The sequence below is a fragment of the Felis catus genome, chromosome B2 (assembly GCF_018350175.1).
Source record: "Felis catus isolate Fca126 chromosome B2, F.catus_Fca126_mat1.0, whole genome shotgun sequence".
In the NCBI taxonomy this organism is placed as follows: domain Eukaryota; kingdom Metazoa; phylum Chordata; class Mammalia; order Carnivora; family Felidae; genus Felis; species Felis catus.
Window position 1 is genome coordinate 36,488,157 of NC_058372.1, and position 16,359 is coordinate 36,504,515.

At 37.0% G+C, this 16,359-nt stretch overlaps 1 protein-coding gene across 6 annotated transcripts in view; it reads left to right on the forward strand.

Moving 5' to 3' along the window:
• Positions 1-16,359, forward strand: part of ZFAND3 (zinc finger AN1-type containing 3) — a 324,282-nt gene that overhangs the window by 258,393 nt on the left and 49,530 nt on the right. For 4 of the 6 annotated variants that reach the window (XM_023253933.2, XM_023253936.2, XM_023253935.2 and 1 more), the window contains one exon: positions 8,669-8,734. The exons of the other annotated variants lie outside the window; for them this stretch is intronic. In XM_023253933.2, the coding sequence (XP_023109701.1) occupies positions 8,669-8,734 (66 nt within the window). The remainder of the gene's footprint in view (positions 1-8,668; positions 8,735-16,359) is intronic. 6 annotated transcript variants of the gene reach the window in all.

A 16,359-nucleotide genomic window follows, 5' to 3' on the forward strand; every position in this document is an offset into this window, starting at 1 on the left:
CGAGGAAGTTTTTAAATTTCAAAATATCAGTATAAACACTTCTCTACATAATTCAAATTGTGGCTCTGTTTTTGCAAAGAGAGGTCCCATTGGTAAGACCTGCTAGCATTTGCTTCTGTAGAACAAGGAGGTTGGATGCAGGTACCTTACAACCAATGTCACTGTGAACACATTGACAGCAGTGTGCAGCTACCTATAGGAGAGGTTCACCAAAGGCCAAGGAAGAAGGCACCTGCATTCAGAATTCTTTTTAAATGTCCACAGGGCGTATCTGTGGCCTAAATAATGTCTTTTTCCATTTTATCTAAAGTGTCTTACAAAGAACATGCACAAGTAACTTCTTTCTGAGGAGGGCATTGCAGCCTTTCAGTTGCTGACGTAGGCCAAGATTTAGGAGAGCATCTTTGGTAGCTGAACTATGATGTCAAAAATAAAAGCTCTTATAATTGCTGAGTGGTTTCTCCATTAATGTTATGAGATTCATGCTCATGTTGATGGTAAAATGCAAATACAGAAATCTGTGTTGGGCGTTAGTTATGCCTGTAAAGAGTTAGAACTGAAGCCTAAATTGAAGAAGTGACAGCTCCTGATTTCATATCCATATTAAATAAGTTTTATCACAGAGAAAGAAGTATCTAAAAATAGAACTTTTAGCTAGGTGATATTTGGACCTCTCAAAAAAGGGTTCTAGTTTTTGGTGTGTGTGTGTGTGTGTGTGTGTGTGTGTGTGTGTGTGTTTCCATGTTTGTTTATTTTTAAGACAGAGAGTGCAAGCTGGGGAGGGTCAGAGAGAGAGAGGGAGACACAGAGTCTGAACTGGGCTCCAGACTCTGAGCTGTCAGCACAGTTGACAGCCAGGCTTGGACTCCCAGACCTCAAGATCATGACCTGAGCCGAAGTCAGATGCTTAACCGACTGAGCCACCCAGGTGCCCCAAAAGGGTTCTAGTTTTGATCCCTAAGATGGTGGTATCTTAGAATTTCAATGTTAATTGCTATTGGACTTTATCACATTTGGATATGATGTTGGATGTTTGTCAGTTTCCTAATGTATTGGAAGCTCTGTTCTGATCATACGGGGTTCTGAGAGATCACATCTGAAAAACTGAAATCAAACATTTAATTGCTCAGAATTTTTTGAATTCCTTGAAACACGTTTTTACTCTTAGTATATAAGTAGCAGAAACAAAATGTCCTGGTTGAAATTATGACCATAGAGTTTATTCTGCTACCCCCTTGCCTTTCTGTATTTGCTTAAATATTGAACATTTTGTTGAGAATGAGCTCAGTGTTTTACTGTTATTACTACTAGTGCATCCAGTTGGTCTCTGCAAGACCAGAATAAACCAATTGACATGTGAGGAAAGTATGGAGAAATTGGAAATTATATTAACCTTTAGATTCATTTTTTTGTTCTATACCAGTCCTCCTCAAAGTGTGGCCCAAGGACCTATAAAGTCCCCAAGATCGACTCAGGGCACCATAAGGGCCTTCCTTTCCCACTGTGTATCTGTGTGAAGGGTGGTTTTTCGTGATATCCTTCATTTAAAATTGAATGTAGATATGAAAATTCAGATGTCTTCCTTTAAGACAACTCTTCATAATTTTCTCAAAATGTGTAATTGCTTTTCCTAAAATGGTATGTTTTTATGTTGACACGTAATTATTTTGTGAATTTTAAGTGAAGCTGTGTTTTTAAATTTTTTCGGTTTTGATTTCAGATCAGGTACATATCAGTAGATATGCCCCATATAACCAGAAGCTCTTTAGTGTCCTTAATAATTTTTAAGTGTAAAAAGTTCCCAAGACTAAAATGAGAACTGTTGTGCTATATCAACATGTAAATATAGTGAAAATCAACTATTTTTAAAATTGTTCCATTTCCCTTCTGAATAGTTATGTATGTTCAGTAACTGCTTTTGGCCTGGGTCATTTTCATTTAGCAGTGGAAAATACATTTTTGAAAACCTAATGTGCTAGATTACTAAAATGAGTCAGACTTTTACCCTTGCCCTTGAGGCTCATTCCATTTAAGGCCATTGCTGGGTCATGAGAGTATTTCTTCCAAAACACATTCCCTGGCCCCAGCAGGGATGTCCACTTTAACTCCTGTAAGAGTCCATCAGTACTAGGTGAATGAAAGCATACTGATTTCATTTTGCTTGTAGTGCTGTTCTCTGGGGAAGGTGGTATGGGAGGATTTTTAATTTTATTTCTATTGGACAAATAGGCTAATAAGCATACTCACACACAAACATACACTAACATTTGCAGAGCTGCCCAGCATGATACTTATTTAGGGGAGGGGGGGTAGAATGGTAATGAAATTTTGTTGAGAAGCCCTTTATAAGCAGAATAGATATCTACCAATTGCAATTTGTGACCCACTTTGAAAATCCCCTTCTCATGAATCCCTAATTTAGATCTAAATGGTGCGAGAGATCATTCAGTAAGTTAGGATTACAACTTCTGACTGAGAGATTAACACTTAGATTCTGTAACAAGCTTTGTAAATTGTTTAATTTGAAAGTTTCATTTGGAGAAATGGGAGGGCTATTATCTGTGCTGAAGATTTTCTGTATACTTAGATTTCCGTTCATTGTATCTTTATGTATCCTTGTTTTTAATCGATGGTGCTTTTCAAACTCAATTATGTAGATAGATTAGGTGTGTTCTTTCTGATTAAAACAATTCATGATTTGCGGGTTTAGGGTGAGGTTGACTTTTTTCTGAAGGGGAGATGACTTATTTTCTTATGCATTCTGATCTGTCCTTGATATTCATTTCTTACTGGTCATTTCTTACCATTTACTGTTTTAAGTGTCTGTGTGTGTATTGAAGGCTTTTTAGAGAAGAAATATCTTATTGCAAAAGAAATCTAGATTCTTTGAATATTTTTAAAAGATAGTTTTACATTCTTAATATAGCCACATCAGGAGACAATGTAGAGTTTATTTCACTATCTCTGTTGCATAGGCTTTTTGTTTTTTGCTTTTTTTTTTCTTTAAGTTGTCTCATCAAAAAACTCTTGATAAGATACTATAAATCTCTTGAGAGTGAGGAGAATTGTAGCTCTTGAATCTGTTGTCAGAGATCACCTTTTGAACACTGAGCCTAGGAAAGTGAGATGCTGCAAGGTAAACAATGTGCAGATTATGATAGAGTGGAATTGACAAGCTGGTTAAAAAAGGATGATGCATTTCTAATTAGCCCATAGTGCCTTTAGTTGGAAATTAATTAGATACTGTTATGTAAATGTCATGTTAATTAAGCAAGAATATTGAAGTGTTATAAATTTGCAAAAGGAATGGCTATTTTTGTGTATTAATGTTTTGCAGTTACCATGAAGAGCTGATAGTAGAATATTTGTTTCATTATTGGGCTTCTGGCAATTTTTAGCTGACTGACTCCTTGACAGTCCATTTTTCCTAATTGATGTGCTTTAACACATGGTATACCTGCAGCCAATGAGGGCTAGGGGATCCAGAAGCCAAAAATAACCAGTCATCACCCAAAACCTTTCTGGGTAGATTGTTCATCTCTATTTTCGGGGTTAAGGAGAAATACTATTTTTCTGTATTTATTCAGCCTTAGATTTAGAGTGCCTAAGATGATTGCAATCCTAAACACAGCTGCCTCTAAGCCTGTGTTCTCTGCTTCCTCCTTGAGTCACAGACCTCAACCAGTCTGAGATTGACTACTACATAGGTAGCTCAGAGGTTTTTTTTTTTGACATACTCAGTAACTCTATAGGAATCTGACAGAAAATTTAAGAGTTCTACTTCAGTTTGAAATTTGAATGTTGATAATGGGATACCTTCATTCAATCCTTCTGGTTTTGCAAGTTACAGTGAAGTTAGTATGCAGATTTGACCCTTCAACTGTACAGGACTGAAGTTAGTACTGCTTCTCTAAGAAAATCCACTACCTTATTAGAAACAGTATAAAGATCTCTTGTTGGGAATATAGCCGAAGAATTTTATTTCATGCCTCTCATGTGAAATTGCAAATGCAATCCATAGTGCTACGTTATGTAGGACACCTTTAACACAAGAATAGAAACATCCCCTAGAAGACAAAATAGTGTGTTCAGACTTGTGGCCACAAACCACAAGCTACCACAAACATTATTTACTTGAAGTTCCAGACTCTAAATTATTGAAACTTAGTAAAAAGTCCTCTGGATGTAATATCAAATGCAAAATTATAGTCTGTTATTAAATATCAGCAGATAGTGAAGAGATTTGAAAAAACAGATATTTAATATGTCTTAGCAAAAGAAAGCAAAAAAGTACTCTCAGTGACTGTCTAAAAGTTAGTTTAGGTTGGTTAATCTTGATATCATCTGGTTCAGAATTCGCAGAGAGCCTGTTATTAAACAAGGAACTTTAACTATGGTGTTTGTTTTTTTTCATATTCAGAAACCCAAAACTTATTTTTCTGAACTCAATTGCCACTACTGTAGACTAGACAGTAGTGGTGTGAATCATGCTGTGCTTTGAAATACATTTCATTTCCTAACCATGATCCCACTCAACACATAACACACATGCACATACACACACGTTATATTCACTTATAGAACCCAGTCGTGAAGAGGCTTCCTCACCTTGCTTTTCAGTTATTAGCTCTGTCTACCCTGCTGCTTGGAAAGGAGAGGTGGTAGGCCCAAAAATAAGAGCAGGATTTACAATGACTTGACCATATGCTGCCTTTCCCTCAGGCATTAGAAAGCCCAGTAAAGAAAAGCCAACTCCATTATTTGATGAACAGGTGCCCTGACTTTGACCCTCACCATCAGCTCTCAAAATTGTTTTGTTTGCTATAACCACATGGCACCCATGTTATATTTTTATTGTTGTGGACAAAAACTTGAAAAGATTCCCCTTGAGTGGTCCTTAATTTTCTGTATTCATTTTAACAGAGTTGATTTGGAATTACATGTGGTCCCTGACCTAACATGGTTCAGCTTGGGATGATTTTTAGACTTTACGATAGCGCAAAAGCCATAGGAATTCAATAGAAACCATACTCGAGTTTTGAATTTCGATCTTTTCCTCGGCTAATAATACATGCTACAGTACCCTTTCGTGATGCTGGGCAGCTGCAGTGAGCACAGCCCCCAGCCTCACCATCACAGGGGTCCACAACCAACACACTTAGACCCATTTTGTACCCATACAACCATTCTGGTTTTCACCTTCAGTATGCTCTTCAATAAATTAGACAGGGTATTTAATGTTTTAGTATAAAATAGGCTCTGTGTTAGATGATTTTGCCCAGCTGTAGGTTAATGTAGGTGTTCTGAGCACATTTAAGAAACAAGCTAGGCTAACTAGAATATTCAGTAGGTTAGGTGTATTAAATGCATTTCCAACTTAGGATTTTCAATTTATGATGGGTTTTTGGGACGTAACCCCCATCGTAAGTTGAGGAAGATCTGTAATTGTGTAAAGGTAGATAATATCTCCTGTGACTCTTCCTTTTATGTGAGAGTAAAGGAATTTTGTATGACAGCACAATTAGTGTAGAATATATGTGTGGTGCTCATATGCATCTGTTTTGGATTTTAAAGAGTTTCATAGGTTATAGTCTGCCAGACCAAACTTAATTCCAAGCTTTCTGTTTATAATATTGTCCAATTATCAAAGCTGGGATATATTATCACTGCCAGTTACTCATGCTGTCAATTTGTTTTGGCTCAACTATGGTTCTATTTGTAGTTTACTATAATGTAGTGAATACATTGGATTGGGTTGTTAGTTTAACAAGCTCTCTGGAGAACACTTTCATGATGATGCATGTTGAGATATGCTAGGTAGCCTTAAAGTTATTTGCGTATTTGCCAAGGCCTACAGAAATTCATTCATTAGGAATCTTAAAAAGGATCAGCTCTCAATCTACAGATTGAGGTAAAGATTACATTTGTCAACATGGGAGTGTTAAGTCATGAGTCCCAGCTAAATTTCTTTAGGGGTCTTGATGTGACCAATTTCTCCCTTCTCTCATAATTTTACTGGATGAATTATGTTGTATCCTTTTAAAAAAGTATTCCATTAGTTAGGTTGTTATTGACTCTTGTGCTCTGTGCAGCTTGCGATGCTGTGGGTACTCTGTGATCTTGGCCAGATATTGAGCTGGGAGTTAAAGAAAATGTTATCAGAGATTAGAACTGACTGGGTTGTTAATATTTACATTGTGTTCAGCTGGTTTTAAAATGTGCACTAAAATTGCTTCCTGTGCCCACCCGAACCTTTTGCATCAAAATTTCCAGAGTCTGGGTCTAGGAATCTGTATCTTGAAAATGCTCCTTTGAACTTTCTGGATTCTGAAAATGTTCTAGTATATTTATCTGATGGTTGTTATGCAAATATATATATATATATATATATATATATGTGTATATATATATATATATGTGTATATATATATATATATATGTATGTTAAAAACCCTTCACTGTGTGATTTACGTGCTTCATTCTAGTATTTTCTTTATCTAATACCTCAATTTAAAACTTTTAAAAAATGCACTCTCCCGATTTCATCAAGCAGCTTGCAGTGGTCACTTAATAAACACTATTAATTGCCCACTGTTGACATTGCCATGACCCAAGAGTAGATGACAAAGTAGGTCTTGGCTCTTGGGAGCATAAAATCTGGTGGAAGAGAAAGTGATGATACATAATATAAAGCTTTATAGTTTATGAAGTCTTTTTGTACAGATGATCTCATCAACACTGTGGCTTATGGGCAATTTATGACGTCCATGTTTTTTATTAAACTTACCCAGGATTACTGAGCAAGTAGGGAGTAGCTGCAGGACTTTAAATGGAGTCTTCTGTAACAGCCTATCATTTCCCAGAAAGCAAAATGCTTCAATTAACAACAACAACAACAACAACAACAACAACAACAACAACAAAACTAAAATCAAAAACCTCACGTGGAGGAAAAAGCTAACTTATTTATGGAACTATAGAAGCCAGTGTCAAGAGGGTTCTTATGGATGTGGGATCTGTATCCGTTTTCCAGCAGCCCGTTTTCTCTTCATGTTGCCTATTTGTCATGTCACAGTTGCCCATTTGGACTCTGGAATTTTAGCATGTTGAGCTTTCTCTAGTTTGTGATGTTTGTAGAAAAAATTTTAATTGAAATGTCTTGCTTTTTTGGCCTAATTTTCAGTCCTTCATTTTCAAATTCTTGAGATGTATTTCCAGGTGATGCTGGCCAGTGATAGATAACATTCTTCCTGATTACATTTAGCATTTATTATTTGTTCCATAGTGTTTGGTACTTGATCATTTCCCATTCAGCTCTTTTTTGCTGTCATGTATTGTTTTTTCTTTACACAAATTTTGTCTTCCTAACAAAAGTATAAACTCCTTGAGCATGAGACTAACCCATGTGGTGACAAATAGTAGGGCTTACTAAGACCTGTTTGACATTAACAATACACCTGCTTGGTTTTTCCTCCCTTCTGTTTCCCCTCTGTGTCGTCTTACACCCGCTAAGGTTTGCTGCTCTTATGGCGTTGGGGTAGGAAAGGGTGGAACTAATGATGAACTTCTTACGTGGGATCTCCAGGTCCCTAAACCTATGGATGTTGGTGGCATGAACTCTAGGATAGGGCTCAGAGCTCTTTCACCTTTCCTTCCTTTTCAGTGGGTAACTTCAGTGATAGGAAGTCTTGTCATTATTGGCTTACAGCTGTGCCAAGAAACCATGTATCCCTTTGCTAGTCATCATCACCTGAGGAACCTTTTCAGAATAGTGTAACATTTGCCTGTTTTACTCCTTTATGATCACCACCACTGCTCTTCCTAGGGTATGTCAAGAACCACTAGTATTCATGTTTATACAGTAACTTCCTTTTTCAGAAGGTAGGGTGTGGTCTCCAATATGGGAGTGTTGGGGTATATATATCAATATCAACTTAAGAATTTGTTGATGGTCCTGATTGTGCAGAATGAAATTACTGCTTTTCAAGCCTTCACCCAGTATATAAACTGACTATATCTCTTGCATACTCTTGAATTATGTCTATCTACTAGATCTCTGGGCTCACAAGATTCCATAAAAGCCCCTCTTTCTATCATAGTCTTATAATTGAACTAGATATTCTTCCTTGTTCAGTAATGCTCTCTTTATATATTGAAATGATCCTTATTTCTTCTGTAAAGCAGTGTTTTGTTCCTTTGGGTGTTCTTCCTCTTTAAGTAAGGCTATGGGCAATTTATTGCCCATTTATTAAATACAATAAATTTAAAGGTAAGGTGACTGCCGAGATCAACTTAAGAGGGAGTGCTCCTGCTTATTGCTTTGTGGAAAAACTCATCTTCCCAAACTTTTGGGTAATTTTCTCTCACCTGCATCAGAATTCTAGTTAAAATTATATCCTTAAGTTCTGAACATTATGGAACTCAATAATTTTTTATGAAAAGCATGTTGTAATTTAGAAAGACTGTGGACCTGTAGTCTAAATTGCTGAGCTAAAATTAGGTCCTTAGAAATTAGCCTTCCGCTACCACCACCATCTTTCCTACTGCCCCTCCTCATGCATATTTGCAGGTTGATCCCTGCCTTTTTAGGTTTCTCTTTATCCAGGATAGCAACTTTGGGCATGTAGAAGATATGTCCTGACTGATGTGCCTGCCTTTCTGTTTCTAGGTGGGCCATGCACAGACACAGCTCATGTCTCGTTAATCACACCAACCAAAAGATCCTGTGGTACAGGTACGTACATCATTCTTATCTGGATTCATTCTTATCTGGATTCTTCACAGAAATTAGTTACTGGTTTAAACATGGTGTCTTTGCCAGGGCATTCTCTAATTTCTTACATCAGTTGTGAAGGTGATGTATTTATTATGTGCTGAGTTCTGGGAGTGGCAGTGGAGTGAACAGGGGGTCACAGTGGTGCTCTTAGAGGTCAGAATGAGTTAATGCTGGCAGCTAGAACCAAGAAGGGTGGACATGAAAATTTACCTACTTCCTAATATCTGAAGAATACTATTAAGACATGAAACATACAGAAAATACAAGTAATTGCCTAGTTTCTGGCATGTGTCTAATTTGTCTGTCTTGGACCTACTGAAAAAAAAAAAAATAACATTGTTTAGATAATGGAGGTGGAAGGTGAAAGAAGTTGTGGTACAGATAATCAACGTTTTAACTTGATAATTGTAGTATCCTAATAGTTTTAGAAAATTTTTTTCCATTTGTCTTAAAGCCAGAGGTATGCTGAAGTCATTCTTTTTAGATGCATTGAATCCCAAAAACATCTTTGTGCATCTGTGACATTTTTATTAGACATGAAGTCATGAATCTTACAACTTTCTAAAGAGCAGTCGTAATGTCCATTGCTCCCTTAGTCTGTAGCTTCATTTACTTTAAACAATATTTGCCTTTTCTAATAATGCTGCCTACTATTTAAAATAACTTAAAGATTATATTTTGAGGAGTCAAAGTAATTATATTGTTTTTCTAAAGGTCACAAAGTCTTTTTCCCCAGTAGAAATAGCACAAACTATTTCTGTGTACAAAGTTAAACTGAAACCTCAGTCCCTTTAAATGCTCATAGTTTTGATGTTAAACCTGAAATAGGCCTGTCCTTGCACAGTTTTAGAGTAAGATCCAGGCATTGAACTCTGAGGAACTTAAATTTACTCTCCTATACTAGTATTGAGGCAAGGTGTGAGATAGTCCTGGCATGCTCTCATCCTTTCTGTGCCCAGCACCCAAGCTCCCCTCAGTAGTTCGTGGTTAAGATAGAAGTGAGCTGTGTCATGGGGTAAGACAGGCCATCCCGACCAGCCAGTAAGAAGTCAGAGAGCCAGCTTCCTACCCACTTCAGCCAGAAGCTTGGAAACACTCAGAGCCCTTTCATCTCAGCACTTCACATGCACACTACACTTTAGTCTTTCTTCTTTCCTTTCAGTCTTTGATCTCAGGGCAGACTTTACCTTTGGCACTACTAACATGTTGAGGTAGTCAGGGAATGGGCCTCAAGTACCTTGAGTCATCCTCAGAGACTTAGGAAGGAGGCTCATGCTCAGCTTAGACACTGAAACTAGCAGGAACCCTTCCTGAATATCATGTACTTGTGTGCTTCATTTTCTAGGCATATCTGTTTCCTCTGTTCTGCTTCATATATCCAAACATAGTAACAGTGTTTATTGCATGCTTACTACATTACCAGGTACCATTCAATATGCTTTATATACATACTCATTTCATCTTCAGAACAGTTCTGCAAGATAATTACTCCTCCTTTATAGATGACATAAATGGGCACTCAGAAAGTTAAGTATATTCCTGGGGTGGTAATATTACTAGTAAGAGTCAGGACTTGAACATGGATCTTTTTTTTTTATTAAGTTTTAAAATTTAATTCCAGTATAGTTGACATACAGTATTATTTTAGTTTCAGATTTACAATATAGTGACTCAACAAATGTGTACATCACTCAGTGCCCACCATGCTAGGTGTACTCTTTAATTCCCACCACCTGTTTTCGCTCATTGTCCCAGCCACCTCCCTCTGTTTATTGCCACTTTGTTGAACACAGATCTTTGAGATGCTAAAGCCATTGTTGTTTTCTGCAATATAACGTCACTGGGTATTGCATTTTATTGTAATTACTTATACTCCCAGCCAGACTGTGGAAAAGCATATCATTGATGAATTATGGAGATAGAGAAACACAAGATTTTGAAACATAGCATTTTGTGAAGTAGTTTGAAAATGCAAGTTCTACAGGGTGCCTGGGTGAGTCAATTAAGTGTCTGAATCTTGATCCCAACTCGGGTCTTGATCTCAGGGTCATGAGATCAGGGTGTGAAGGCTACTTAGAAAAGTAATAATAAAAGTGTGAGTTCTAGAAGCAAATCAGGTGTCAGATCCTAGCCTGACCATTTACAAAATGTGATTCTGAGTAAATAAGTAAACCTCTCAAAATTTGTTCTTCATCTGTAAAATGGATAATGAATCTGTCTTGTAGGTTTGATGTGAGAAGTACTATGCATAAAGCTCACATAATAGGTCTTCAATAAGGGTAGGTGCTGTCACTAAAGATTATATGTATATGATTGCCAACTGTATACACATGGTATTGATATTACATTAATAGGTAGTTTAGGCAGAAAGGAATAGATTATAATTTACCAGAATGTATTGCCATATCTACTTTCATTAATTGATTTTATGTTGATCACATTCTGTTCACATTATGTTGTTGTATGTCAGTACTATGTTAGGAACTGAGGAGGGTAATATTTTTAGGTCTCCACAAATGAAATGATAAGGGAGGCATTGAGCTCTCAGTCATACATTTCCAGGCCTCATTTTGGGGGAACACATACCTCTTAACTAAAAAGAGATTGAGAATTTCTGGCTTGGAAGGACATTAATGCAACATGCAAGTCGTCTCCAAAAAGTCTGAAAGAAAGTTGAGATTTCTTAGCTTGGACATTAAAGGCCATCAGGTTCAGCCTGCTGCATTTCTTTTCAAGAAACCTATCTGTGCCCCCTCAGGCTCCTTGAGCTAGGTGGATGACTTCAGCCTTACACAATGGCTTGACTCTAGAGGGCAGAACTTCCTGATTTTCAGAGGTAAATTAAATGATTTGCTTTGGGAATCACAGGTTGACTGTCTTTGTTTCCATCTTGCTGTTCTGAAATCAGCAGGTTGCTCATCATGGGGATTCTGGGCATTTTTCCTATGAATCACCACCAATTACTTATTGTTATGTTGCTGCAGTGTCTTGTATTCTTTATGTCTAAGTTCTTCAAGAATAGGACTCATGCCTCTAACACATGCCCTGTAGTGCTTCTGCCACAGTGGGTACCGTAATAGTAGCTCTCCTAACGGTCTCTCAGAACACAGGCTTCAGGCATAGATGATCAGTAAAAGATTATCTTACAGCCACATGTTATTTCTTAGGAGCTGTAGAGTGAGACCTTCTGACTATACCAACTCTTCCCAGCTAATCTATCCATACAGATTTGGTCCTAAAGCATCCTCTAGCGTAATAATGACGTGAAATTAGAAAAAGAATACGTAACTTAGTCTAGAATAAAGTGGTTCTTTAAGTCGGTGGTCCCTGAAGAGGGGCATACAATATAAAAGGCTGTGAAGTATAGGGAGAAAATAGTAAAAGCTCTTTATGTCAGGCTTTTAAAATTTCTATTTTGCAGATTGATTTCATAATTATATATTAGTCCATGCACATACTTTAAAGCAAGCAAATACACATAGAAATATATATTTTATTTATTTTTTTAATGTTTATTTATTTTTGAGAGAGAGAGAGAGAGAGAGACAGAGCATGAGTGGGAAGGGACAGAGAGAGGAGGAGACAGAATCTGAAGCAGGCTCCAGGCTCTGAGCTGTCAGCACAGAGCCCAATGTGGGTCTCAAACTCAGGAACCACAAGATCATGACCTGAGCCAAAGTCGGATGCTTAACCAGACTGAGCCACCCAGGTGCCCTGAGAAATATATGTGTGTGTGTGTGTGTGTGTGTGTGTATGTGTATATGTGTGTATATATATATACACATAGCTATATACATACATACATATATATAGGTACATAGCTAAATGTCTTAGATAGGTGTTTACACTCAAAAAAGGTTAGTGACCTCTTCAGTAAATATGTCATTTCTTTTTAGTACTTTGAAAATTAGATATGAAGATTAGCATCAGACATGTTATTATATGATTTCAATACGTGGAATGGTTGATTATGTCTCTGTTTACATTTCAGGTGACTACTTCTTGATCAGTGGGTATTGTAATTTAGAGAGGTGGACAGTGGTGTAGAGTGGTTGGTCTGCAACCATCAAAATGAGAGGGGGAACTCTTTTAGAAATTGCTTTGTGAGGATTGTGAGTCTCAGAAGCAGATTACAAAAAGGAACAGTAGTGGCAAATGAAAGATCAGTTTGTTTTTGTGAGCTTGCTGAGAAATGGCTTTTTGTTAGATGCTGGCTTTTAGCCACATAGAACTATTAACATTTAGACTCTTTGTAATCTTTGGATGGAAAACACACACACACACACACACACACACACACACAGTGATCATTGTGGTTTTCAAGCAGAGAAAAATGAAGTGAAGGTGCGTGTGGCTTTGTGATATCAACAGTCAGCAAAGAGTTGAAAAATGCTGCCAACTCCCAGGTTGCTTTTGGTTAGAATGTGAGAGTTAAAGCATTTCATACTTTCAGATTACTAGAGAGAACTTACTTTCTTCCAAGAGCTCAGAATGGTTTGCACATGTTCCCTTGTTAATTCTCACAACATTCTTGCCAAGAATGAGTATATTATGAAAGAAATAGTTCATTTTCCTTGGTAACAGACTACCGGAAGATTCCCTTTTGTCCTTCATCTTTTCTATCAAGTTCTATCTTAAGCCAAAATGTTATAATCTAAGCTGTGGTCTAGATAGTTTTATTTGGAAGGTATTTGGATATTTAGGTGAATATTTTATGTGGTCATATTTTTATGGTTAAAGTGCCTTGTGGGACAGGAGGGAAGTTTGTTACCTTTTTGTAGGATTTCTTGTTTAAAGACCTGTAGCTTTTTCTTTTTTTTACAGAGAGTTACAGCAAAAGAAATATGTTGTTTTGTGTTTCATTTATTGGAGATAGCTATTGATGAACTTTAAATTTTAAGCTGTAATTGACAGAACCATGTCTTGCCTGGAATTTTTGTGGAGAAATGGTCTGTCTCCACGAGGACCCTTGAACCGTAACTAACTCAAGGACCCTGATCCTTCCAGGTGAGGCAGTAACCAACTCTTCCACTCTATGCTAGGTTGAATATATCAAGGGGTAGACTTTTTAGTGTATGAAAAAAAGGAAATTGCTCCTTACCTAATTCACCACTCTTATGTGCCTTGATTTTGTTTTTTCATTTTATAGCTTCTTTATTTTGAAAGTTAAAATAGGGAAAAAGTCATAGGCAACTTTCAAACTTAATGGTACTGCCAACAGCCTTTTGGTTTACCGTATCTATATTCAATATATTCTATATTCAGTTTTACTCTTCTTCTAGCAAGTATGTTGAGTAAATAATATTCTCTCTGATAGATTTGAAAAATGATGGTTTTTAAATGCTGTGTGTATGTTAAAAATGTGATTATAATTAGTAGAATAGCAAGTAAAATAACCATTTGTGGGGCCATAAGGGAGTTACAGTATTGCCTGAGATGAAAGCAGATGGGACTAGAAACTGTCCCATTAAACATCAAGGCAAGTTTTTGCAGAAAGTATCATCAATTCCACTCTATTACAAGAAGCATGTTATTTCTGTTTAACTGTGTAGCCCTTGCATGCTTTCTTTTCTTTTAAAACTTTTTTTTCTTTTTTCTTTACTTTTCCTTTCCCACCACCCCCCCTCGAAAACCCATGTTTATCCTTTTGGGTTACCTGTTTTTCTTTCAGTGTGATGAATAGTGACATGAACTAGATACCCTTGTATTGTTCATTGTTTCCCTGTTCTCCCCCAGAACGTTTTCTTGACTCACTTCTCTCAATCTGCTTGTGATATTATTGTCTGTTCTTACAAAGACAAGAGAATTAAAAAAAAAAAAAAAAAAAAAAGACAAGAGGAGAAACCCCCTTTCACCTGGGAGTTAAGAGAAGATTGATGTGCGGAACACTTTCCACATCAGTGTTCAGAAGCCAGTTAAAGGGAAATGTTTCATTGTTGTTAGGTTTATATAAGATATTTTAAATTGATTCAGAAGCTAAAGGGTGGTAGTGTTAAATCAGAGGTGGCTCTGTAAATCTGAGAAATACCTACAGTTGTATGTTTTACCTCCTGGTGGAGTCAGTATTCATTGAAACATTTCAACCAGCTGTATTGGTCAGTATTACATACTGTCTGTGGCGCTTCTGGAAAGGATGCTGTGGAGCTTTAAAGAGAGGTGGCTTTGGGCATGAGTTCAAGTGTAATTCAGTTCTCTTTTTCATTCTTTTTCTCCTGGGTCCTTCAGGTATAGCTTTTCCCTCAGGTCTGCAGTATCAGCATTTGAGACAGAAAATTAGAAATTTGACCTACTTGTGTAATATGCAAGTTCCCATCAGGAGACTATTAGGGAAGATATAAACCTTTCATTTTTTATTAGCATTTAATGTAACCATTGAAGAAAGATCAAAACAGTAAATCTGTCATGGCAAAGAAAAAAAGGATTAAAAAAATGTTTTACCTTGTGCACTCATCATCTTGGGTCCTAAAAGAGTTCATTTGATTCCTGGGGTAGGGGACAAGATGAATACTGCATATTTGGTAGGACTGCAAACATTTCTCTAAAAGGTGTGTCTTCCTGTGTTTTATTGTAGAAAACAAGCCACAGGTTATCTTAGTATGTTTTAGTGGCTGTTTACTAATACTCCATGTTTTTTGACAAGTACATGGAAAACTGGGTAGGGAAATAACCTGCTAAATGCTTTTTCTTGTGTTGGTTTTTATTTTCTGTAAAGACTTTCATCTGCCTGAATTGTTGCTTATATTAAGAAACAGAATGAGATAGCAAGACACTGTATAAATAGATGATTTGATAGTCAATATGTGAATAATAGGTGATTTTAAAAGCACCTCACACAATGTATAGATTTCAGAAAAGTTTAGGGAGAGGAAAATTACAGGTTACCTGTACTTGTAAATCAGAGTTTGGACCCATTGCCACTAATCACTGTGGTTGCATTATAGGCCAGCTAGACACATAATAATGTCTAAGTTTGCTGGACTTGAAGCCAAAGGTTTGTTTCAGAGTACTTGTTTGAATTTTGCTCATAAGAAGTGGTAGCTTCTTCTCTGAACAAAAGCTGATAAAAGTGAATATCAAGCCAGGGTGCCAGTCTTGTCAAGAGGCAGTTTTGCATTTAATGGATAAAAATACACTCCAGTATTAAAAGGAAAAGGAAGTGTGATGAGGCTTGCTGCCTCCACATGCTTTGTGGAGTGGTCCACATGCTTTGTGTAAATTCAGTTTGCTTATTTATTTGAATGCAGTTATAGCTGTTCTGTGTGTGTGTGTGTGTGTGTGTGTGTGTGTGTGTGTGTGTGTGTGTGTTTGCATTTATGGTCATTTATTTTATCATAGCTTGCACTCTTACCAAGGAGAAAAGCCTTGAACTTCCATTAATTAGCTGTTCTATTGCTCCACTGGGGCAAAATGCCTGAGCCAACACTATTTAAAAAGGATATCAAGGGAATTTAATACCCCTCTCCTCCTTTGAAACTTTTGGATTTTGGTGGGGGGCAGCGGGGATGTATCTGGGGATGCCTTTCAGGTGCTGCTCCATAGCACATGTGTGCCTTTTAGAGGACAGCACGTTAGAAACATAGCTT